Source organism: Bombina bombina, unplaced genomic scaffold, assembly GCF_027579735.1.
Source record: "Bombina bombina isolate aBomBom1 unplaced genomic scaffold, aBomBom1.pri scaffold_1409, whole genome shotgun sequence".
Taxonomy (NCBI): domain Eukaryota; kingdom Metazoa; phylum Chordata; class Amphibia; order Anura; family Bombinatoridae; genus Bombina; species Bombina bombina.
The window spans coordinates 4637-31774 of record NW_026511223.1 but is presented as its reverse complement, the minus strand read 5'-3'; the positions used below and the strand labels follow the sequence as shown (position 1 = coordinate 31774).

At 42.2% G+C, this 27138-nt stretch overlaps 1 protein-coding gene across 1 annotated transcript; it reads left to right on the top strand.

Moving 5' to 3' along the window:
* Positions 1–2781: 2781 nt before the first annotated feature.
* On the top strand, positions 2782–27138 carry LOC128643653 (condensin complex subunit 1). The gene is made up of 5 exons (XM_053696480.1): positions 2782–3046; positions 17266–17481; positions 17813–17987; positions 26837–26921; positions 27000–27138. Exons 1-5 carry the CDS (start codon positions 2782–2784, stop codon positions 27135–27137), a joined length of 879 nt encoding a protein of 292 aa, XP_053552455.1. The 3' UTR covers position 27138.

The window sequence follows — 27138 nt, the reverse complement described above, 5'->3', positions numbered from 1 at the left end:
TATCCTGATTCTATCCTTATCTTTGAAAACCAAAGTGTCTAGAAAGGCCACACTTTCCTCACTGTGAACCAGGGTAAACTTTATATTCCTTGTAGAAAGATTTAATGTATCCACAAACTGCAATAGGCTTCCAATGTTGCCCAGCCATATGCCAAATACATCATCAATATAACGCCACCATGTGGCGCCATATTGTTTAAACAGTTTATTACTATAAACAAGTTTTTCTTCATATATACTCATATAGATGTTGGCATATGTAGGGGCGACATTGGAGCCCATTGCTGTACCTTGCTTTTGAATATAAAACTGGTCTTGAAATAAAGTAATTATAACGAAGTATAATGTCTAATAATTCCAATACAAAATGTTTCTCTTCCCCAGTAAACAAATTTGAATCTGTCATCATTTTGTCCACTGCCCCCACACCCCCATCATGACTGATGGAGGTGTATAGGCTGGACACATCCATACTGAAAAGTATACATTTATCTAGAGAAACGGAGATATCCTCCAATTTATTTAGGAAATCCCCAGTATCCCTGATGAATGATTGGGACTCCACCACAAACCTCCTCAAGATACGATCAAGATAAACAGACACCCGAGAACACACTGTCCACACCTGCCACAATTGGACGACCTGGTGGTCTCATCAAGTTTTTATGGATTTTCGGTAGTGTATATAGGACAGGTGTCCTCGGGTGCCTGTTTATCAGAAATTATTTTTCTTCATGTCCAATAATGCCTTTTTGAATAGCAACATCAATACACTTGTTTAATTCCTTCTGAATGATAAACACAGGATTATATGCAATCGGCAAATAGATATCCTTATCAGACAACTGGCGTAATATTTCTGATACATAATACCGGGTGCGAAGGATTCCACTGGGCCTTCGAATGAGTGCCAGACCCACTTTGATGGTGGATAACACGGAATATTGCAGGAAATTTGAGCTCATTTTAAATAAATGCTCGTTTGACCTTATGGTGCTCACTGTGGAGTTTCTACAAAAAGAGCTAGAATTACAACAATTGGATATTGGTCGTCTAGAGGCAGAGTTAAAGGCAGCACTTACCATTGATGAGATGGGCAAATTTCTTGCAGGGGTTAATTCCCAGATAGCGGAATTACGAAAAACGCTAGAAGAAAGGAAAAGATCGAAGTTCCTCCGTGATGAGGAAGATTACTCGACAGATCGAGTCTACCGCTGGAAGTATGACCCGCAGAACAGGTCAGGAGGTGGTACTTCCGGTCCAAGATGGCGGCGACAGCGGAGACCGAGAGGAGAGGGTCTGACGCAGAATACCTCGAGTGAATCGACGGGGGACTCAGACGAAACTGCGGCAAACGATTCCGCCGCGTAGGGAAAAAGCACCGTCACAGGAACGGGGAAACAGACACACAGTACCCGTCAAGGCAGCAGTCGAGCACGGCGCAAGAAATAGGTGATATCGGTGAGGTATTAACAGAACAACCTATGAAAGAGCAAAAGGACAGACTGGTGATTAATATTTCAGATCAAATCTTAAATAATGAGGAACCATAAAAGCATAGATACATTTATCTCCCAAGTGTATTGTGATATTAATAAATTGAAAAAGAAACACAGCACCAGGGGATTTAAATTTAAACACAGGATTTCTAATTTCTTTAGAAAGGAGAGAGAGAGTTTGTTGAATATTAAAATTAACAAACTATTAATCATTAAATCTGCCGATAAGGGCGGAGCCACTGTGTTACAGAATAAGGGGATTATGTATCAAATATTACGCCAGTTGTCTGATAAGGATATCTATTTGCCGATTGCATATAATCCTGTGTTTATCATTCAGAAGGAATTAAACAAGTGTGTTGATGTTGCTATTCAAAAAGGCATTATTGGACATGAAGAAAAAGAATTTCTGATAAACAGGCACCCGAGAACACCTGTCCTATATACACTACCGAAAATCCATAAAAACTTGATGAGACCACCAGGTCGTCCAATTGTGGCAGGTGTGGACAGTGTGTTCTCGGGTCTCTGTTTATCTTGATCGTATCTTGAGGAGGTTTGTGGTGGAGTCCCAATCATTCATCAGGGATACTGGGGATTTCCTAAATAAATTGGAGGATATCTCTGTTTCTCTGGATAAATGTATACTTTTCAGTATGGATGTGTCCAGCCTATACACCTCCATCAGTCATGATGGGGGTGAGGGGGCAGTGGACAAAATGATGACAGATTCAAATTTGTTTACTGGGGAAGAGAAACATTTTGTATTGGAATTATTAGACATTATACTTCGTTATAATTACTTTATTTCAAGACCAGTTTTATATTCAAAAGCAAGGTACAGCAATGGGCTCCAATGTCGCCCCTACATATGCCAACATCTATATGAGTATATATGAAGAAAAACTTGTTTATAGTAATAAACTGTTTAAACAATATGGTGCCACATGGTGGCGCTATATTGATGATGTATTTGGCATATGGCTGGGCAACATTGGAAGCCTATTGCAGTTTGTGGATACATTAAATCTTTCTACAAGGAATATAAAGTTTACCCTGGTTCACAGTGAGGAAAGTGTGGCCTTTCTAGACACTTTGGTTTTCAAAGATAAGGATAGAATCAGGATAGATTTGTATAAGAAAGAGACTGACAGGAATGATCTTTTGTTAGCAAGTAGTGCACACCCTCAATCTTTAAAGAACTCCCTACCAAAAAGCCAGTTGATGTGGGTACGCCGCATTGTGTCAGAAGACAAATTAAGTGAAAAAAAGGCTGAGGGAGATGGGAGATCTCTTTTTGGATCGAGGAAATGATGAGAATTTGATCCACAAGGAAATTGATAAGACACTTGAGATGACAAGAGAGAGTCTGTTAAAACCACAAGAGAAAGTTAAAAAGAGGAATGGGGACAAATTGGTTTTTGTCTCCAAATACAATGAATTAAGTACACAAATTCATAAGATTTGCAGACATTGGTACATCTTAGCAAATTGTAATTCAGACATACCAGAATTTCAGCAGACACCTATGCCTGCATATAGAAGAGGTATGAACTTAAGAGATTCTTTGATAAAGGCAGACATTGGGAGTACTAAAAGTGAAAAACAGAAATATATTATAAGTAAAAATTTGGGTTGTTACCCATGTCTTGGTTGCTCCCATTGCAATAGTATGATTAAGGGACCCACGTTTGTACATCCACAGTCAGGCAAGAAATTTTGGATCAAAGATTTTCTAACATGTAATACAGAGTATGCCATCTACCTCCTTAAATGCCCATGTGGTTTGACCTATTTAGGAGAGACGACCCGTAGGGTATGTGATAGAATCACAGCATAAATCAAACATCAGGAGAGAGAATTTAAAATCCCCTGTAGCCACTCATTTTTTAGAAGCCCAACATGGGGTGAGCCAACTCAGATTCCAAATTTTGGAACATGTTCCCCCTGGTAGACGAGGGGGGGGATAGGGAACAACATTTGAAACAAAGAGAGGCATTTTGGATTTTTACTTTGAATTCATTAGTTCCATTTGGTATGAACAAGGATTATGATTTGTCTGTTTTTCTTTAGGAATTTTTCCTTTAAAATTTGTTAATTTGTGATTACTAATCTCTGTTTCTCTCTTTTGTCTCTCTTTTTCTTGGATGATCAGTATTGTATATGAAGCTAGATGTCACCCAGACTTTGAGAATGTGTGGTGATGTTATGAAAAAAGAAAAATAGTAATGATATAGGAAACCTATAATTGAATATTGACATATGCTAAGTATCGTTTTTTGCTTTTTTCTTTAAATTGAATGTTTTCTAATTAATATTGATGCCTTCAAAAATTGTGTGTATTTTTCACCTTATGTAATATAGGTGAATTGAAAATTAGTTTAGTAATTTTGATGTTTAATATTTAGGATACCCACATATGCAGAAGTAATAAAACAGTATTAGGAGTTTGTAAAGAGTTAATTAGATTGTGGGTGTGTCCCAAGGGGTATATAAGGAGGGGTAGGAAGTGATGTATGTATGGCATGATGGACATGTAGTCCGAAACGTTGCTAATTTTTTGTACTCCTGGATATGCAATAAAAATGTAAAGATTCTATTGGAGTGCTGCTATTCACTTTTTGTACCGGCGTTCAGCTCCTCAGAGGATCATTCAAGGGCTCTTCTTTTCTTGCTCCAGTCTCACGTTTGGAATATCAACTCAGGAGTTCCCTGGTTCCCAGCAACAGGGAGGAGTTCCTGGGCACGATAATACTGTCCATGAAAATATTTCTCACAGATAAACGGCGCAGGAAGATTGCGTCCACCTGTCTTGCCCTTCTTTCCTACTCAAGCCCTTCCGTGGCTCAGTGTATGGAGATAATCGGGCTCATGGTTTCCAGCATAGACGTCATCCCTTTCGCCAGGTTCCATCTCAGACCTCTTCAATTGTTAATGTTGAGACAGTGGAACAGCAATAATTCAGATCTATCTCAGCGGATATCCATGGATGCTTGGACTAGGGACTCCCTCTCTTGGTGGATTCGTCCGGAGCATCTGATCCTTCTTGAGACTGTCCTTGGAGATTGTGACCACGGACAAGAGTCTGGCAGGCTGGGGAGCTGTTTGGGGTGCCAGGATGGCACAAGTAAGATGGACCCGGGAGGAGTCTTTCCTTCCGATAAATATTCTGGAACTTTGGACAATTTGCAATGCTCTGAGGGCGTAGCCTCTTCTGGGGTCGTTCAGCTTAATCAGGTTCCAGACTAACATTACCTTGGTGAATTACGTCAACCATCAGGGGGTACGAGGAGCTCCCTAGCAATGAGGGAGGTATCTCGGATTTTCGAGTGGGCGAAGACCACAGCTGCTCGCTCTCGGCGATCCACATTCCAGGTGTGGACAACTGGGAGGCAGACTTTCTCAGCAGGCAATCCTTCCATCTGGGGGAATGGTCTCTTCACCCCAAAGTGTTTGCGGAGATTTGTCTCAGATAGGGAACACCGGAGATAGATCTCGTTGCGTCCAGACTTAAGTTGCAAGCAACCACGATACGGATTGAGGTAGAGGGATCCCCAGGCAAAGCCGATAGATGCCTTAGTGGTGCCTTGGGAATTCAGCCTAGCTTACATTTTCTCTTGTTAAGTGTAGTCAGTCCACAGGTCATCCATTACTTATGGTATTTTATCTCTTCCCCAACAGGAAGTTGCAAGAGGATCACCCAAGCAGAGCTGCTATATAGCTCCTCCCCTCACATGTCATATCCAGTCATTCTCTTGCAACCTAACTAAAGATAGGTCGTTGTGAGAGGTCTGTGGTGTTTTTAAACTTAGTTTATTTCTTCAATCAAAAGTTTATTTTAAATGGCACCGGAGTGTGCTGTTTGTTTCTCAGGCAGCATTAGAAGAAGAATCTGCCTGCGTTTTCTATGATCTTAGCAGACGTAACTAAGATCCACTGGCTGTTCTCGCACATTCTGAGGAGTGAGGTAACTTCAGAAAAGGGGAATAGCATGCAGGGCCCCCCTGCAAACAAGGTGTGTGCAGTAAATTATTTTTCTAAGCAATGGAATTGACTGAGAAATTACTGCTGATACCAATGTAATGTAAGTTTAGCCTTAAATGCAGTGGTAGCGACTGGTATTAGGCTGATGAGTGTGTGTACACTGAAGTATTTTTCTAGGGAATGGAATTGACTCTGAAAATACTGTTAATACTGAAGTAATGTATGAGCCTTAACTGCAGTAAAAGCGACTGGTAGCAGGCTTATTAATAACACTTCATAACTTTTAAAATGTATGTTTAAAACGTTTACTGGCATGTTACAAGTTTTTTGTGAGGTACTTGGTGATGAAACTTATTGGGGAATGATTTTTACCACATGGCTAACTTTTGTTTCTGCATAGAAACAGTTAATTGAGCTTCCCCACTGTTGTAATATGAGTGGGAGGGGCCTATTTTAGCGCTTTTTTGCGCAGCAAAAATTCACTCACAATCTGTCTACTTCATCCTCCATGATCCAGGACGTCTCTAGAGAGCTCAGGGGTCTTCAAAATTCATTTTGAGGGAGGTAATCAGTCACAGCAGACCTGTGACAGTGTGTTTGACTGTGATAAAAACATAATTTATGCTTACCTGATAAATTTATTTCTCTTGTAGTGTAGTCAGTCCACGGGTCATCCATTACTTATGGAATATATCTCTTCCTAACAGGAAGCTGCAAGAGGATCACCCAGCAGAGCTGCTACATAGCTCCTCCCCTCACATGTCATATTCAGTCATTCGACCAAAGCAGACGAGAAAGGAGAAACCATAGGGTGCAGTGGTGACTGGAGTTTAATTAAAATTTAGGTCTGCCTTAAAGACAGGGCGGGCCGTGGACTGACTACACTACAAGAGAAATAAATTTATCAGGTAAGCATAAATTATGTTTTCTCTTGTTAAGTGTATCCAGTCCACGAGTCATCCATTACTTATGGAATACCAATACCAAAGCTAAAGTACACAGATGAAGGGAGGGACAAGGCAGGAACATTAAACAGAAGGAACCACTGCCTGAAGTACCTTTCTCCCAAAAATAGCCTCCGAAGAAGCAAAAGTGTCAAATTTGTAAAATTTTGAAAAGGTGTGAAGCGAAGACCAAGTCGCAGCCTTGCAAATCTGTTCAACAGAGGCTTCATTTTTAAAGGCCCAGGTGGAAGCCACAGCTCTAGTAGAATGAGCTGTAATCCTTTCAGGAGGCTGCTATCCAGCAGTCTCATAGGCTAAACGTATTATGGTACGAAGCCAAAAAGAGAGAGAGGTAGCCGAAGCCTTTTGACCTCTTCTCTGTCCAGAGTAAACGACAAACAGGGAAGAAGTTTGACGAAAATCTTTAGTTGCCTGCAAATAGAACTTCAGGGCACGGACTACGTCCAAATTATGCAAAAGTCGTTCCTTCTTTGAAGAAGGGTTAGGACACAGTGATGGAACAACAATCTCTTGATTGATATTCCTGTTAGTAACTACCTTAGGTAAGAACCCAGGTTTAGTACGCAGAACTACCTTGTCTGAATGAAAAATCAGATAAGGCGAATCACAATGTAAGGCAGATAACTCAGAGACTCTTCGAGCCGAGGAAATAGCCATCAAAAACAAAACCTTCCAGGATAACAGCTTGATATCAATGGAATGAAGGAGTTCAAATGGAACGCCTTGCAGAACGTTAAGAACTAAGTTTAAGCTCCACTGCGGAGAAACAGTCTTAAACACAGGCTTAATCCTAGTTAAAGCCTGACAAAAAGCCTGAACGTCTGGAACTTCAGCCAGACGTTTGTGTAGAAGAATAGACAGAGCAGAAATCTGTCCCTTTAACGAACTAGCAGATAAGCCCTTTTCTAAACCCTCTTGTAGAAAGGACAATATCCTAGGAATCCTAACCTTACTCCATGAGTAATTCTTGGATTCGCACCAATATAAATATTTACGCCATATCTTATGGTAAATTTTTCTGGTAACAGGCTTCCTAGCCTGTATTAAGGTATCAATAACAGACTCAGAGAAGCCACGCTTTGATAGAATCAAGCGTTCAATCTCCATGCAGTCAACCTCAGAGAAATTAGATTTGGATGTTTGAAAGGACCCTGAATTAGAAGGTCCTGTCTCAGAGGCAGAGACCACGGTGGACAGGACGACATGTCCACTAGGTCTGCATACCAGGTCCTGCGTGGCCACGCAGGCGCTATCAGAATCACCGAAGCTCTCTCCTGTTTGATCTTGGCAATCAAACGAGGAAGCATCGGGAATGGTGGAAACACATAAGCCATGTTGAAGACCCAAGGGGCTGTCAGAGCATCTATCAGCACCGCTCCCGGGTCCCTGGACCTGGATCCGTAACAAGGAAGCTTGGCGTTCTGGCGAGACGCCATGAAATCCAGATCTGGTTTGCCCCAACGATGAATCAGTTGAGCAAAGACCTCCGGATGAAGTTCCCACTCCCCCGGATGAAAAGTCTGCCGACTTAGAAAATCCGCCTCCCAGTTCTCTACGCCTGGGATATAAATCGCTGACAGGTGGCAAGAGTGAGACTCTGCCCAGCGAATTATTTTTTAGACTTCCAACATCGCTAGGGAACTTCTGGTTCCCCCTTGATGGTTAATGTAAGCCACAGTCGTGATGTTGTCCGACTGAAATCTGATGAACCTCAGAGTTGCTAACTGAGGCCAAGCTAGGAGAGCATTGAATATTGCTCTTAATTCCAGAATATTTATTGGGAGGAGTTTCTCCTCCTGAGTCCATAATCCCTGAGCTTTCAGGGAGTTCCAGACTGCGCCCCAGCCTAGAAGGCTGGCGTCTGTTGTTAAAATCGTCCAATCTGGCCTGCGAAAGGTCATCCCCTTGGACAGATGTGGCCGAGAGAGCCACCATCGAAGAGAATCTCTGGTCTCTTGATCCAGACTTAGTAGGGGGGACAAATCTGAGTAATCCCCGTTCCACTGACTTAGCATGCACAATTGCAGCGGTCTGAGATGCAGGCGCGCAAATGGTACTATGTCCATTGCCGCTACCATTAAGCCGATTACTTCCATGCACTGAGCTACTGACGGGTGTGGAATGGAATGAAGGACACGGCAAGCATTTAGAAGTTTTGATTACCTGGCCTCCGTCAGGTAAATTTTCATCTCTACAGAATCTATAAGAGTCCCTAGGAAGGGAACCCTTGTGAGTGGTAATAGAGAACTCTTTTCCACGTTCACCTTCCACCCATGCGACCTCAGAAATGCCAGAACTATCAGAGACTTGGCAGTTTGAAAACTTGACGCTTGTATCAGAATGTCGTCTAGGTACGGAGTCACCGCTATGCCTCACGGTCTTAGTACCGCCAGAAGTGAGCCCAGAACTTTTGTAAAGATTCTTGGAGCCGTAGCTAATCCGAAGGGAAGAGCTACAAACTGGTAATGCCTGTCTAGGAAGGCAAATCTTAGGTACCGATAATGATCCTTGTGAATCGGTATGTGAAGGTAGGCATCCTTTAAATCCACTGTGGTCATGTACTGACCCTCTTGGATCATGGGAAGGATGGTTCGAATAGTTTCCATTTTGAATGATGGAACTCTTAGAAATTTGTTTAGGATTTTTAAGTCCAAGATTGGTCTGAAGGTTCCCTCTTTCTTGGGAACCACAAATAGATTTGAACAGAATCCCTGCCCATGTTCCGTCCGCGGAACTGGGTGGATCACCCCCATTAGTAAAAGGTCTTGTACACAGCGTAGAAACACCTCTTTCTTTATTTGGTTTGCTGATAACCTTGAAAGATGAAATCTCCCTCGTGGAGAAGTTTTGAAGTCCAGGAGATATCCCTGAGATATGATCTCCAACGCCCAAGGATCCTGGACATCTCTTGCCCAAGCCTGGGCGAAGAGAGAAAGTCTGCCCCCCACTAGATCCGTTTCCGGATAGGGGGCCCTCTCTTCATGCTGTCTTGGAGGCAGCAGCAGGTTTCTTGGCCTGCTTGCCCTTGTTCCAGGACTGGTTAACTTTCCAGCCCTGCCTGTAACGAGCAACAGCTCCTTCCTGTTTTGGAGCGGAGGAAGTTGATGCTGCTCCAGCCTTGAAGTTACGAAAGGCACGAAAATTAGACTGTTTGGCCTTTGATTTGGCCCTGTCCTGAGGTAGAGCATGGCCCTTATCTCCCGTAATGTCAGCTATAATTTCTTTCAAGCCGGGCCCGAATAAGGTCTGCCCTTTGAAAGGAATATTAAGCAATTTAGATTTAGAAGTCACGTCAGCTGACCAGGATTTAAGCCATAGCGCGCTTGGATGGCGAATCCGGAGTTCTTAGCCGTAAGTTTGGTTAAATGTACGACGGTATCAGAAACAAATGCGTTAGCTAGCTTAAGTGCTTTAAGCTTGTTCATAATTTCATCCAATGGAGCTGTGCGAATGGCCTCTTCCAGAGACTCAAACCAGAATGCCGCCGCAGCAGTGACAGGCGCAATGCATGCAAGGGGCTGTAAGATAAAACCTTGTTGAACAAACATTTTCTTAAGGTAACCCTCTAATTTCTTATCCATTGGATCTGAAAAGTTACAACTATCCTCCACCGGGATAGTGGTACGCTTAGCTAAAGTAGAAACTGCTCCCTCCACCTTAGGGACCGTCTGCCATAAGTCTCGTGTGGTGGCGTCTAGGAAACATTTTCCTAAATATGGGAGGAGGGGAAAAGGGCACACCAGGTCTATATAACGCCTTGCTAATAATCTCTGTAAGCCTTTTAGGTATAGGAAACACGTCAGTACACACCGGTACCGCATAGTATCTATCCAACCTACATAATTTTTCTGGAATTGCAACCGTGTTACAATCATTCAGAGCCGCTAATACCTCCCCTAGCAATATGCGGAGGTTCTCAAGCTTAAATTTAAAATTAGAAATCTCTGAATCCAGTCTCCCTGGATCAGATCCGTCACCCACAGAATGAAGCGCTCCGTCTTCACGTTCTGCAAACTGTGACGCAGTATCTGACATGGCTCTCACCTCATCCGCGTGCTCTGTCCTTAACCCAGAGCTATCGCGCTTGCCTCTTAATTCTGGCAATTTAGATAATACTTCTGTCATAACAGTAGCCATGTCTTGCAAAGTGATTTGTAAGGGCCTCCCTGATGTACTTGGCGCCACAAAATCACGCACCTCCTGAGCGGGAGGCGAAGGTACTGACACGTGAGGGGAGTTAGTCAGCATAACTTCCCCCTCGTTGTCTGGTGATAATTTCTATACATGTAAAGATTGACTTTTATTTAAAGTAGCATCAATGCAATTAGTACACAAATTTCTATTGGGCTCCACATTGGCCTTTAAACATAGTGAACAAAGAGATTCATCTGTGTCAGACATGTTTAAACAAACTAGCAATGAGACTAGCAAGCTTGGAAATACTTTTCTAAATAAATTTACAAGCAATATAAAAAACGCTACTGTGCCTTTAAGAAGCACAAAAAGCTGTCACAGTTGAAATAACAATGAACCAAAATAGTTATAGCAACCAATTTTTCACAGTAAATGTATTAAGTTAGCAAAGGATTGCACCCACCAGCAAATGGATGATTAACCCCTTAATACCCAAAAACGGATTAACAATTTAATAATTAAACGTTTTTCTCACAGTCAAAACACACTGTCACAGGTCTGCTGTGACTGATTACCTCCCTCAAAATGAATTTTGAAGACCCCTGAGCTCTCTAGAGACGATCTGGATCATGGAGGATGAAGTAGACAGATTGTGACTGAATTTTTACTGCGCAAAAAGCGCTAAAATAGGCCCCTCCCACTCATATTACAACAGTGGGGAAGCTCAGAAAACTGTTTCTATGCAGAAAACAAAGATGGCCATGTGGTAAAAATCATGCCCCAATAAGTTTTATCACCAAGTACCTCACAAAAAACGATTAACATGCCAGTAAACGTTTTAAACATACATTTGAAAAGTTATGAATTGTTATTAATAAGCCTGCTACCAGTCGCTTTTACTGCAGTTAAGGCTCATACATTATTTCAGTATTAACCGTATTTTCAGAGTCAATTCCATTCCTTAGAAAAATACATTCAGTGTACACACACTCATCAGCCTAATACCAGTCGCTATCACTGCATTTAAGGCTGAACTTACTTTACATTGGTATCAGCAGTAATTTCTCAGTCAATTCGATTCCTCAGAAAAATAATTTACTGCACATACCTCATTTGCAGGGGGGCCCTGCATGCTATTCCCCTTCTCTGAAGTTACCTCACTCCTCAGATGAGAACAGCCAGCGGATCTTAGTTACGTCTGCTAAGATCATAGAAAACGCAGGCAGATTCTTCTTCTAATGCTGCCTGAGAATAAACAGCACACTCCGGTGCCATTTAAAATAAACTTTTGATTGTAGAAATAAACGAAGTTAAAAAACACCACAGACCTCTCACAGCGACCTATCTAGTTAGGCTGCAAGAGAATGACTGAATATGACATGTGAGGGGAGGAGCTATGTAGCAGCTCTGCTGGGTAATCCTCTTGCAGCTTCCTGTTAGGAAGAGATATATTCCATAAGTAATGGATGACCCCTGGACTGACTACACTTAACAAGAGAAAACGTTAATTATTAAATTGTTATCTGTTTTTTGGGTATTAAGGGGTTAATCATCTATTTGCTGGTGGGTGCAATCCTTTGCTAACTTAATACATTTACTGTGAAAATTTGGTTGCTATAACTAATTTGGTTCATTGTTATTTCAACTGTGACAGCTTTTTGTGCTTCTTAAAGGCACAGTAGCGTTTTTTATATTGCTTGTAAATTTATTTGAAAAGTATTTTCCAAGCTTGCTAGTCTCATTGCTAGTCTGTTTAAACATGTCTGACACAGAGGAATCTCTTTGTACAATATGTATGAAGGCCAATGTGGAGCCCCATAGAAGGTTGTGTACTAAATGCATTGATGTAACTTTAAATAAAAGTCAATCTTTCCATGTAAAGAAATTATCACCAGACAACGAGGGGGAAGTTATGCCGACTAACTCCCCTCACGTGTCAGTACCTTCGCCTCCCGCTCAGGAGGTGCGTGATTTTGTGGCGCCAAGTACATCAGGGAGGCTCTTACAAATCACTTTGCAAGACATGGCTACTGTTATGACAGAAGTATTATCTAAATTGCCAGAATTAAGAGGCAAGCGTGATAGCTCTGGGTTAAGGACAGAGCGCGCTGATGATGTGAGAGCCACAATTGCGTCACAATTTGCAGAACATGAAGACGGAGAGCTTCATTCTGTGGGTGACGGATCTGATCCAGGGAGACTGGATTAAGAGATTTCGAATTTTAAATTTCAGCTTGAGAACCTCCGCATATTGCTAGGGGAGGTATTAGCGGCTCTGAATGATTGTAACACGGTTGCAATTCCAGAAAAGTTATGTAGGTTGGATAGATACTATGCGGTACCGGTGTGTACTGACGTGTTTCCTATACCTAAAAGGCTTACAGAGATTATTAGCAAGGAGTGGGATAGACCCGGTGTGCCTTTTTCCCCTCCTCCCATATTTAGGAAAATGTTTCCTATAGACGCCACCACACGAGACTTATGGCAGACGGTCCCTAAGGTGGAGGGAGCAGTTTCTACTTTAGCTAAGCGTACCACTATCCCGGTGGAGGATAGTTGTGCCTTTTCAGATCCAATGGATAAGAAATTAGAGGGTTACCTTAAGAAAATGTTTGTTCAACATGGTTTTATCTTACAGCCCCTTGCATGCATTGCGCCTGTCACTGCTGCGGCGGCGGCATTCTGGTTTGAGTCTCTGGAAGAGGCCATTCGCACAGCTCCATTGGATGAAATTATGAACAAGCTTAAAGCACTTAAGCTAGCTAATGCATTTGTTTCTGATGCCGTCGTACATTTAACCAAACTTACGGCTAAGAACTCCGGATTCTCCATCCAAGCGCGCAGAGCGCTATGGCTTAAATCCTGGTCAGCTGACGTGACTTCTAAATCTAAATTGCTTAATATTCCTTTCAAAGGGCAGACCTTATTCGGGCCTGGCTTGAAAGAAATTATCGCTGACATTACGGGAGGTAAGGGCCATGCTCTGCCTCAGGACAGGGCCAAATCAAAGGCCAAACAGTCTATTTTTCGTGCATTTCGTAACCTCAAGGCAGGAGCAGCATCAACTTCCTCCGCTCCAAAACAGGAAGGAGCTGTTGCTCGTTACAGACAGGGCTGGAAAACTAACCAGTCCTGGAACAAGGGCAAGCAGGCCAGAAAACCTGCTGCTGCCCCTAAGACAGCATGAAGAGAGGGCCCCCTATCCGGAAATGGATCTAGTGGGGGACAGACTTTCTCTCTTCGCCCAGGCTTGGGCAAGAGATGTCCAGGATCCCTGGGCGTTGGAGATCATATCTCAGGGATATCTTCTGGATTTCAAAGCTTCTCCACAAGGGAGATTTCATCTTTCAAGGTTATCAGCAAACCAAATAAAGAAAGAGGTGTTTCTACGCTGTGTACAAGACCTCTTACTAATGGGGGTGATCCACCCAGTTCCGCGGACGGAACACGGGCAGGGATTCTATTCAAATCTATTTGTGGTTCCCAAGAAAGAGGGAACCTTCAGACCAATCTTGGACTTAAAAATCCTAAACAAATTTCTAAGAGTTGCATCATTCAAAATGGAAACTATTCGAACCATCCTACCCATGATCCAAGAGGGTCAGTACATGACCACTGTGGACTTAAAGGATGCCTACCTTCACATACCGATTCACAAGGATCATTATCGGTACCTAAGATTTGCCTTCCTAGACAGGCATTACCAGTTTGTAGCTCTTCCCTTCGGGTTAGCTACGGCTCCAAGAATCTTTACAAAGGTTCTGGGCTCACTTCTGGCGGTACTAAGACCGCGAGGCATAGCGGTGGCTCCGTACCTAGACGACATTCTGATACAAGCGTCAAGTTTTCAAACTGCCAAGTCTCATACAGAGATAGTTCTGGCATTTCTGAGGTCGCATGGGTGGAAGGTGAACGTGGAAAAGAGTTCTCTATTTCCACTCACAAGGGTTCCCTTCCTAGGGACTCTTATAGATTCTGTAGAGATGAAAATTTACCTGACGGAGGCCAGGTTACCAAAACTTCTAAATGCTTGCCGTGCCCTTCATTCCATTCCACACCCGTCAGTAGCTCAGTGCATGGAAGTAATCGGCTTAATGGTAGCAGCAATGGACATAGTACCATTTGCGCGCCTGCATCTCAGACCGCTGCAATTGTGCATGCTAAGTCAGTGGAATGGAGATTACTCAGATTTGTCCCCTCTACTAAATCTGGGTCAAGAGACCAGAGATTCTCTTCTATGGTGGCTTTCTCGGCCCCACCTGTCCAAGGGGATGACCTTTCGCAGGCCAGATTGGACGATTGTAACAGACGCCAGCCTTCTAGGTTGGGGCGCAGTCTGGAATTCCCTGAAGGCTCAGGGATCATGGACTCAGGAGGAGAAACTCCTCCCAATAAATATTCTGGAGTTAAGAGCAATATTCAATGCTCTTCTAGCTTGGCCTCAGTTAGCAACCCTGAGGTTCATCAGATTTCAGTCGGACAACATCACGACTGTGGCTTACATCAATCATTAAGGGGGAACCAGGAGTTTCCTAGCGATGTTGGAAGTCTCAAAGATAATTCGCTGGGCAGAGTCTCACTCTTGCCACCTGTCAGCGATCTACATCCCAGGCGTGGAGAACTGGGAGGCGGATTTTCTAAGTCGCCAGACTTTTCATCCGGGGGAGTGGGAACTTCATCCGGAGGTCTTCGCTCAACTGATTCATCGTTGGGGCAAACCAGATCTGGATTTCATGGCGTCTCGCCAGAACGCCAAGCTTCCTTGTTACGGATCCAGGTCCAGGGATCCGGGAGCGGTGCTGATAGATGCTCTGACAGCCCCTTGGGTCTTCAACATGGCTTATGTGTTTCCTTAAAGGGTCAGTTGTTGGCATTATCACTCTTGTTGCACAGAAGACATCGCTGAGCTCCCTGACATTCAATTTTTTGGAGCTTAAACTTGGTCCTTAAGGTTTTGCATAGGGTTCCGATTGAGCCTATGCATTATATTGACATTAAGATTCTGTCTTGAAAAGTTGGCTAATGAATCCGCACGCAGAGTATCTGAGCTAGCTGCCTTGCTTCAAGTCTCCTTATCTGGTTTTTCATGTGGATAAGGCTGTTCTTTGCACCAGTCTGGGGTTTCTTCCCAAGGTGGTGTCTAACCGTAACATCAATCGGGAAATAATTGTTACTACTTTGTGTCCTAACCCTCCTTCTACGGTGAGGTTACTCCATAATCTGGATGTGGTTCGTGCCTTGAAGTTCTATCTTCAGGCTACAAAGGATATTAGACAGTCTACATCTCTTATTGTGGTGTATTGCAGGAAGCGCAAGGGGCAGAAGTGCCTCTTCTACTTCTTTGTCCTTTTTGGTTGAGGGGCTTGATTTTCTTGGCCTATGAGACAGCGGGACATAAGCCTCCTCAGATTACTGCTCATTCAACTAGAGCTGTGGCTTCATCTTGGGCCTTCAAGAATGAGGCCTCTATGTAGCAGATTTGTAAGGCGGCTACCTGGTCCTCCTTACACACTTTCACAAAGTTCTACAATTTTGACGTTTTTGTTTCTGCAGAAGCTGTTTTTGGGAGAGAGGTTTTACAGACTGTGGTGCCCTCAGGTTAGGGTCCACCTTTTTACCCTCCCGGTTTCATTCAGTGTCCTCTAAAGCTTGGGTATATGTTTCCCAAAAGTAATGAAGCCGTGGACTTTCCTCCCCTTTTAGATGGAAAACATAAATTATGCTTACCTGATAATTTTATTTCCATTGTGGGGAGGAGAGTCCACGGCTGCCGCCCTTAACTCCAGTGGGCAGACCTAAAATTAAATTTTCTTCTGGCACCATTTATACCCTGATATTTCTCCTACTGTTCCTTGTTCCCTCGGCAGAATGATTGGGGGATGAGGGGAGTGGGGGAGATATTTAAGCCTTTGGCTGGGGTGTCTTTGCCTTCTCCTGGTGGCCAGGTTCTGTATTCCAAAAGTAATGAATGAAGCCGTGGACTCTCCTCCCCACGATGAGAACCAATAACAAATTATGCTTACCTGATCATTTTATTTCCAACAGTAATTGATGATTCCGTGGACTCACCTTCTCTTAGGAAAGAAAAAAATTCATGGTTACCTTATAAATTTAGTTTAGTTCCTGATACAGTGAGCCCACAGCCCGCCCTTTATTTTAAGACCGTTATTTTTTCACTTAAAGCTCTGGCACCTCTACACCTTGTGTTGCTGCTTTTTCTCCATTTTCCTTCGGTCGAATGACTGGGGTTGGAGGGAAGGTAGGTGATGCTTAACAGCTTTGCTGTGGTGCTCTTTGCCGCCTCCTGCTGGCCAGGAGTGATATTTCCAACAGTAATTGATTTTTGTGGACTCGCCATATCCGGAAATAAATACATTTATCAGGTAAGCATAAATTTAGTTTTTCTTTGTAACAGACTGTGCTCACCTTACACTGACCCCAGGATTGTTAAATAGGATTAGAGTGTTTCACATAGTTTTCAGGACTCGGTGACACTCCAATTTAGGAGTCTGACAGTGCTAATAATGCACACCCTGTCTGTGGCCCCATACTAGTGTGTGTTACTGACCTTAGACATGGCTTACTCACTACTTTTGTCAATGCCTGGTCTTGAGGCCAGAGAAGGTTTATGGCTCTGCCTATACTGTGACACACTGCAGTTAGTTTTCCTTCTACTTTTGCAGTAACTGTGCAAGAATCTACAGCTCCTAGTGACGAGAGACCTGCTGATGCCCCTCAAGATAAGGAAACTGAGTCTGTAGCAACATCACCGGAAGCTTCTGATCTGGGCAAACAGGAAATGCTGGTGCAGTATCTGACAGATGCCCATCACTTTGCTTTGAAGATTGAAGAAGCGATTGATGTGATCAGCAGAATGATGTATGAGCCAGCTGTGTCAGGTGTGTACTAGTTGGCTGCTCGATGCATTGCCCAGTATCCTGTATGTGTATATACCTAGCCGTAGCATGAGCACCCTGGTGCACTTTGACATTCCTAGTGGTCCTTGTATGTGTGGCTCATTAGACACTCCTGGGGGCACTGGCATGTAATGCGTGGGCCTCTGATGTGACCATCCTAGGGACGTGTGTTTCATGTGTTTGATAGATGTACACACTACTGTTTTAATATACATGCGTGTGCACACTGCACAGATAATAACATTGGTGACCCTTCATGAGGAATTTCCTTAATGTTTTGTGTTTTTCCTCTCTCCACCCTCACCCCCTCCAGTGGTGCAGGAAGTCATTGAGTTCTTTGTCACCGTGTCACAGTTTGGGGTTTCCCAGGCTTTACTTGGTGTTCGTCGCATGCTTCCACTGGTCTGGTCAAAGGAGCCTGGAGTTCGAGAAGCTGTGATTGGTGCCTACCGGCGGCTCTACCTCAGCCCGAGCAGAGAGTCTGAGCGGTAAATACTTCTCCTGTGGTTACCCATTAGCCTTTTCTCCTACTTACTGTACATTTTAGCAACATGCACACTCCAATGATGTTTGTGCTATGAAATATCCTTCCTATACCTTTATATAACTTTTAGACACTTTTTTTTTTTTTTGGGCCATTTTAAAGTTCCCCACCTCTAGTAATTGGTACCACCATATTCACTGCTGTTGTCTCCTACAGTGAAACGTAGGTTCCAGATTTGCAGCACCCATGATTAGAGGGAGGCACATGAAATGTATTTATGTATTAATTTCACTTAAGTTCTCTCTACTTTACTTGTGATCATGGTCTAGTTCCTGCTTAATTTCCTTTTATCCTTATTTCTTTGACACAATGAGTCCACGGATCATCTTAATTACTAATGGGATATTCACCACCTGGTCAGCAGGAGGCGGCAAAGAGCACCACAGCAAATCTGTTAAATAGCTCCTCCCTTCCCTCCCACCCCAGTCATTCTTTGCCTATGTTAGTGATAGGAAGTGCTAAAGTGAGGTGTTAGAAAAGATTCTTCTATCAAGAGTTTATAATTTTTAAAGTAGTGCAAGATTGTGCTGCTTTGTTCTAGGGTGTAGCCGTAGTCCATATCAGTCTCTTCAGTTTAGCTTTGGTGGCTTTAGAGCAATGGGAGCTTGTGGGACATAATTCTCACTGTGCCTCCCATATTTAATGCTGCCCTAATTTCCTATAGTCTGAGGGATATGTCTCAGTCTTTGGTTTCTTTACAGGTCAATGTGAAGAGGAGGACCTCTCAAACCTGTGAACTGCCTTACTGTCAGGCAGTAATATGAGGTAAGTGCTACTTTTTAATTTTATGGGACAGGAGACAACTCAAAAGAAAGTTAGCATATTGGATCTACCTTACACATAAAGGGCTCAAGACAATGGGGCACTTTATTGCTTATTATAAACTCCTATACGGGAGAGTACTGCAGACAGATTTATTAGCAGGCACTGGGGCTGGTTAGAGCGCTTCACTTAGGGCTACGGTGTTTTTTCTCTCTGAGGGGTTAACATGAATACATTTCCCTAGGAGAAAGCATTTACTTTTGTCTACGCCCACTGTCTGCGCGCCACTTCTATGTGCTTCAGTCTGGGGGACATATCGAGTAGGATTTGTCTAGGAGAGCATGTTCCGTGCTAGACATGCGTTCCTAGGACCGGACTGTGACTAAGTTCTTTCTTGCACTACAGCAGATCGTCTGCGTAGAGTGAAGTCCTTCATCTTTTGGCCAGCGAGGTAGGCACCTCAGTGTAGTTGACTTTGGAGGTGATATCTGTAATATCTTTTTTGTGTTTTGCTAGTTTACACAGACCAGTAAAAAACTTTACGTTTAAATTTAAAGAGACAGGAATGTTTTTTGAGATTAATATGTTATAGTAAATTAAGATTTTTATTTGATTTTTTTCTAAGTGTGAACTAGTATGGATCAAGGGACTTTGTAAAATGTTCCTTGCTATTTGTTTTTTAATGCCATTGTGGAACCACCAATACCTTTCTGTCCTTCATGTATTGAGAGGACATTAAGTTTTATAAGGAAAAAAAATTCTGAGCTTCTAAAGCAGATGTTGTCCAGGAATCTAATGATAAAGTACAGTATATGCCGCAGCTCTCGCCTCAAGCATCCCAAGTTTTACCGCTCTCATAAGCCCTGCACCTCCTCACTAGTTACTTTAAGGGACATTGCATCTCATGTCTTCTACAATTTCTGATGCGCTGATACTGAAGTTTTTTAGATTTAAGCTAGAGCACCTCCGGCTATTACTTAAGGATGTTTTAGCTACTTTAGACGACAGCGACTCCACTGTAGTGGTTGTTCCTAAGTCCAGTAAGCTGAACAAATTTTGAGGTTCCTTCCTCGACAGACGTGTTTCCGGTCCCTGACCGAGCTTCTGAGATTATTACTAAGGAGTGGGAGAGACCAGTGCCCATGGTGGAAGGGGCTATTTCCACCCTAGCTAAGAGAACTACTATTCCCATAGAGGTTAGTTGTGCCTTCAAAGATCCTATATACAAGAAGTTAGAGGGTCTACTCAAGAAGATGTATGTGCCATGGCAGCCAGCTGTGTGCCTTGCTACTGTCACTAGTGCAGCGGCATATTGGTTTGATGAGCTGATGCTTTCAGGACAGACTTCTTTGGATGATATCCAAGATAGGATAAAAGCTCTTAAAGTATCTAATTCCTTTATTACGGATTCCTCCCTTCAAGTTATCAAACTGGGAGCCAAGATTTCAGGTTTTTCTATTCTGGCCCGCAGAGCCTTATGGTTGAAGTCTTGGTCTGCGAATGTGTCCTCTAAGTCTAAGCTTCTAGCTATTCCTTACAAGGGGAAGACCTTGTTTGGACCTGGGCTAATGGAAATTATCTCTATTACAGGAGGTAAGGGTCATCTTCTCCCTCAGGTAAGAGAAACAAGCAGAAAGGATGAGAGTAATTTACGTTCCTTTCGAAATTTTAAGGGAAATTCTTCCTCCTCTAAGTAGGAACAATCTAAACCTGCATGGAGACCCAACCAGTCTTGGAATAAGGGAAAACAATCCAAGCAGCCGGCTATTGAATCCAAGACAGCATGAAGGGCATGCCCCTATCCGGGACCGTATCAGGTATGGGGCAGACTTTCCTTCTTAGCTCAGGCTTGGGTTTGGGATGTTCAGGATCTCTGGGCAATAGAAATAGTGTCCCAGGGATACAAACTAGAGTTCAAAAGTTTTCCTCCTAGAGGCAGGTTTCTACTTTCAAGATTATCTGCAGACCAGACAAAAAGAGGCGTTTTTACACTGCGTAAGAGACCTCTCCGTCCTGGGAGTGATTGTTCCCGTTCCAGTACAGGAACAGGGTCGGGGTTTTTATTCCAATCTGTTTGTGGTTCCCAAAATTTTAGCTCTCAAGAGTCTAAACAAATTTCTCAGGGTACTGTCCTTTAAGATGGACAAATGGAATCCACAGCACCAATTAGGTAAAAGAAAATACCTTTATTTTCACATTACATGCGACGTTTCGGCCTTCACAGCCTTAATCATGCATACAAAACACTTCAGCCTCTGTCCACAGTATATAGGCTGATCAATTAAAACATTAATTACAAACAGATTTGACAAAATGTTTCACACAGAGCAATTACTCCCTCTAGTGTTAGTCATATTTTACTACATCCTATAAAATTTAACTCTCAAGTTACCAAAAATACAATTACTAGAGGAGTTTCCACTGAATGTACAAGTGTCATTAAAAACAAGAAAATATATAGGAACAAGTCTTACTGCAATCTTATATTTCTATAGTAATATTTCTAAAGTATATTACTGACACCTTTTACCAATCTTACTGATAAACTTTACCTATGTGTTTAAGTGAACAAGTGACTTTACCTATGTGTTTAACTAAACCAAAACTAACTAAAAAAAAATAATTTTTTTTTGAAGAAAATGTTTTTTGTTTTGAATTTTTACTGTTACATTTAGAGAAAGACAGAGAAATCTATTTCTCTATTTAACCCTTTAGGGTACATACAATCTAATTTATGGATCCAGTAAGTTTCTTTTTGTTTAAGGATCCTCTCCCTGTCACCCCCCTCCTCTTAATGTACCTACATGGTCAATAATCTGCCACCTAATTTGACTTATGTTGTGGCCTGCCTGGATAAAATGATTAGAAACAGGAGCTTCTTTATTACCACATCTCAAGTTGGACTTATGCTGATTAATTCTTTCCCTGCCTTTTCTAGTCGATTCTCCAATGTAAATAAGAGAACACGGGCATTTAATAAGATAGATTACGTAGGATGTCTCACATGTATAATAACCATTAATTTTATATTTATGCCCTGTTCTTGGATGGGAAAATTCTTTCCCTTTTATCATTGCATGGCAATTAGAGCACCCTAGACAGGGATAAGAACCATAAGATTTCTGACCCATATGGCTTTGTTTAAGACTTTTGGAGGGTCCCAAATCATTTTTAATCAGTGTGTCTCTCAAATTTCTAACCCTCTTAAAGGCAATAATGGGATTATTTTGGAATATCTCCATATCTCTATTACAATTTTTAATATTCCAATGCTTTCTTATGATTTTAGTAACTTCAGTACTGTATGAATTATATTGTGAAGTAAATACCATCCTCCTACTTTTATTTTTACCATTTTTATTATCTTTAGGGGCATTATTATCCCTGTACATTTTCTTCTCTCTCTGAAGCCTTGAGATGTGTATGACTTAAACTCTGCTATCCCTGGGATAGAATTTACCCTTATACATAGTGAGGTTTCAGTGGAATTCTTAGACACTAGGGTTTATAAGGATAATGGGACCCTTAAAACAGATCTTTTTAGAAAATCCACTGATAGGAATACTATGCTTGCCTATGATAGTTTCCATCCAACTAGGTTAAAAGACTCACTCCCTAGGAGTCAACTCCTTAGGGTCTGTAGAATAGTGAAGGATGAAGAAATATTATCTACCAGAATGATGGAAATGGGCAACAGATTTGTTAGCAGAGGTTATCCTGAAAACCTCATTAAGGAAGAGATCTCAAGGCTTCAGAGAGAGAAGAAAATGTACAGGGATAATAATGCCCCTAAAGATAATAAAAATGGTAAAAATAAAAGTAGGAGGATGGTATTTACTTCACAATATAATTCATACAGTACTGAAGTTACTAAAATCATAAGAAAGCATTGGAATATTATTAAAAATTGTAATAGAGATATGGAGATATTCCAAAATAATCCCATTATTGCCTTTAAGAGGGTTAGAAATTTGAGAGACACACTGATTAAAAATGATTTGGGACCCTCCAAAAGTCTTAAACAAAGCCATATGGGTCAGAAATCTTATGGTTCTTATCCCTGTCTAGGGTGCTCTAATTGCCATGCAATGATAAAAGGGAAAGAATTTTCCCATCCAAGAACAGGGCATAAATATAAAATTAATGGTTATTATACATGTGAGACATCCTACGTAATCTATCTTATTAAATGCCCGTGTTCTCTTATTTACATTGGAGAATAGACTAGAAAAGGCAGGGAAAGAATTAATCAGCATAAGTCCAACTTGAGATGTGGTAATAAAGAAGCTCCTGTTTCTAATCATTTTATCCAGGCAGGCCACAACATAAGTCAAATTAGGTGGCAGATTATTGACCATGTAGGTACATTAAGAGGAGGGGGTGACAGGGAGAGGATCCTTAAACAAAAAGAAACTTACTGGATCCATAAATTAGATTGTATGTACCCTAAAGGGTTAAATAGAGAAATAGATTTCTCTGTCTTTCTCTAAATGTAACAGTAAAAATTCAAAACAAAAAACATTTTCTTCAAAAAAAAATTATTTTTTTTTAGTTAGTTTTGGTTTAGTTAAACACATAGGTAAAGTCACTTGTTCACTTAAACACATAGGTAAAGTTTATCAGTAAGATTGGTAAAAGGTGTCAGTAATATACTTTAGAAATATTACTATAGAAATATAAGATTGCAGTAAGACTTGTTCCTATATATTTTCTTGTTTTTAATGACACTTGTACATTCAGTGGAAACTCCTCTAGTAATTGTATTTTTGGTAACTTGAGAGTTAAATTTTATAGGATGTAGTAAAATATGACTAACACTAGAGGGAGTAATTGCTCTGTGTGAAACATTTTGTCAAATCTGTTTGTAATTAATGTTTTAATTGATCAGCCTATATACTGTGGACAGAGGCTGAAGTGTTTTGTATGCATGATTAAGGCTGTGAAGGCCGAAACGTCGCATGTAATGTGAAAATAAAGGTATTTTCTTTTACCTAATTGGTGCTTTGGATTCCATTTGTCTATGTTGCTGTAAGGGTGGCAGTAACCCTTTCTCCACGGGCATCATACAGAACTAAAACCTGCTTTAAGGAACCAACAGGTGCTGTACTCATTTACTACTTTTGTGTCCTTTAAGATGGAAACTATTCGTTCCATTCTTCCCTTGATCCAGGAGGGTCAATTTATGACCATAGTGGATTTAAAGGACGCGTACCTACATGTTCCTATTCACACGGATCATCACAAGTTCCTAAGGCTTGCCTTCCTGGACAATCATTTCCAGTTCGTGGCTCTTCCTTTCGGTCTGGCCACAGCTCCCAGAGTTTTCACAAAGGTTCTGGGATCGCTGTTGGCGGTGCTTCCGTCATGGGGCATTACAGTGGCTCCCTATCTGGACGACATCCTAGTCCAGGCACCATCCTTTCAATAAGCGACATCCCACACCGACATGGTGTTACCTTTTCTGCAATTTCAACTTTCTTAGGAACCATAATAGATTCCCTGTCTATGAAGTTTTTTCTGACAGAAGTCGGGAAATCAAAGATTATCGATACTTGCCTAGTCCTTCAGTCCACTCCTCGGCTGTCAGTGGCTCAGTGCATAGAAGTAATCGGGCTGATGGTGGCAGCAATGGACATCATTCCGTTTGCTCGGTTCCACCTCAGACCTCTACAGTTAGGCATGCTCAGGCAATGGAACGGAGATTGTGCGGACTTGTCTCCTTGAATACTTCTGGAGCAGGAGACAAGGGATTCTCTGCAATGGTGGTTGTCTCTGAATCACCTCTCCCTGGGAACCTGCTTTCGCTGACTATCTTGGGTGATTGTGACAACAGATGCCAGCCTTCTAGGGTGGGGAGCAGTCTGGGGCTCCCTAAAAGTTGAGTGAGTTTGGACTCAGTCTGTTCCTATAAACATTCTGGAGCTGAGAGCGATCTTCAATGCTCTTCTGGCCTGGCCCCAGTTGGCCTTAATCTGGTTTATCAGGTTCCAGTTGGACAATATAACTTCAGTGGCTTACATAAATCAGGGAGGAACGAGGAGTTCCTTAGCGATGACAGAGGTAGCCAAAATAATCCAGTGGGCGGAAGTCAACTCTTGCTGTCTGTTGGCGAACCACATCCCAGGGGTGGACAACTGGGAGGCGTATTTCCTAAGCAGGCAGACTTTTCATCTGGGGGAGTGGTACTCCATCCGGAAGTGTTTTCAAACCTGATTCTCGGGTGGGGTCAGCCGGAATTGGATCTCATGGCATCCCAACAGAATGCCAAGCTCCCGAGATACGGGTCGAGGTCCAGGGACCCCCAGGTGGAGCTGATAGATGCTCTGGCGTTCCCTTGGACCTTCGGTCTAGTATACCTATTTCATCAGTTTGCTCTTCTTCCTCGGGTTATTGCTCTAATCAAGCAGGAGAGGACATTGGTGATCCTCATTGCTCCGGCTTTGCCTTGCAGGATTTGGTATGCAGATCTGGTGGAGATGGCATCCATGCCACCTTGGAGACTTCAGTTGAGGAAGGACCACCTAATTCAGGGGCCCTTTCTTCACCCAAATCTAGTTTCTCTGAAGCTGACTGCTTGGCGATTGAACGCTTAATTTTATCCAAGCAGGGGTTTTCTGACTCGGTCATAGAGACCATGATTCAGGCTTGTAAGCCTGTACCTAGAAAGATTTACCATATGATTTGGCGTAAATATCTCTATTGGTGCGAATCCAAGGGCTACTCATGGAGTAGTTAGGATTCCTAGAATTTTGTCCTTTCTCCAAGAGGGTTTGAAGAAGGGATTGTCGACAAGTTCTTTAAAGGGTCAAATCTCTGCCCTATCTATTTTGTTACACAAACGTCTGGCGGATGTTCCAGATGTACAATCTTTTTGTTAGGCTTTGGTCAGAATCAGACCTGTCTTTTAACCAGTTACTCCTCCATGGAGTCTTAATTTAGTTCTCAAGGTTTTTCTAGGGTCTCCGTTTGAACCCATGCATTCCTTAGATATTAAGTTGTTATCTTGGATAGTTTTATTTCTTCTGCTCGAAGAGTGTCTAAACTCTCGGCATTGCAGTATGAGTCTCCTTATCTTATTTTCCATTCAGATAAGGTAGTTTTACGTACTAAATTAGGATTCTTTCCTAAGGTTGTTTCTGATCGGAACATTAATCAGGAGATTGTTGTTCCTCCTTTGTGTCCTAATCCATCTTCTCAGAACACAATTTGGACGTGGTTCGTGCTTTAAAGTTTTTTACCTGCAGGCAACTAAGGACTTTCGTCAGTCTTCTTTGTTTATGGTTTTCTCAGGAAAATGTAAGGGTCAGAAAGCTACGGCTACTTCTTTTTGGCTAAAGAGTATCATACGTTTTGCATATGAGCTTCCTGAGAGAGTTACGGCTCATTCCACGAGGGCTGTTGCTTCCTCATGGGCATTCAAAAATGAAGCTTCTGTGGAACAGATTTGCAAGGCTGCAACTTGGTCTTCTCTTCACACTTTTTCAAAATTCTACACATTTGACACTTTTGCCTCGGCTGAGGCCGCTTTTGGGAGAAAGGTTCTTCAAGCAGTGGTGCCTTCCGTTTAGGTTCCTTGTCTTGTCCCTCCCGTATCATCTGTGTACTCTAGCTTGGGTATTGATTCCCAATAGTAATTAAGATGATCCGTGGACTCATTGTGTCATAAAAAAAAAAAGAAAATGTATGCTTACCTGATAAATGTATTTCTTTTTTGACACGATGAGTCCACGGCCCGCCCTGTTTTTGAAAGACAGGTTGTTGTTTATTATAAACTTCAGACACCCCTACACCTTGGTTTTTCCTTTCTTTCCTTAACTTTGGTCGAATGACTGGAGTGGGAGGGAAGGGAGGAGCTATTTAACAGCTCTGCTGTGGTACTCTTTGCTGCCTCCTGTTGACCAGGAGTTTAATATCCCATTAGTAATTAAGATGATCCGTGGACTCATAGTGTCAAAAAAGAGAAATACATTTTTTAGGTAAGCATAAATTTTCTTTTATATCCAGGTCTTAATATTTTCTTTTTCTTCAAAGGTTGCAGGCTCAGGGTTTGATCTGCAGCTTGTCCCTTCTTATGGTTGACTCGTCTACGGCTCTTATCCAGTGCCTGGAGGAGATTGTGAGTATGGATCCCTCATGCTGATGTGCTTTTTTTTTTTTGTCTAACCTGCCATATAACAAATTCTTCTGTGATCAGGTTTCAGAGTTTGTGCAGAAAGGGGACATCACCCCTCAGGTGTTGCAGTTGCTCTGGGAGAAGTTCACTTTAAAGTCTCCTTGTTCTCCTTTGGAACGACAAGCATCTGTCATGCTGCTGGGCATGATGTCACGGTAAG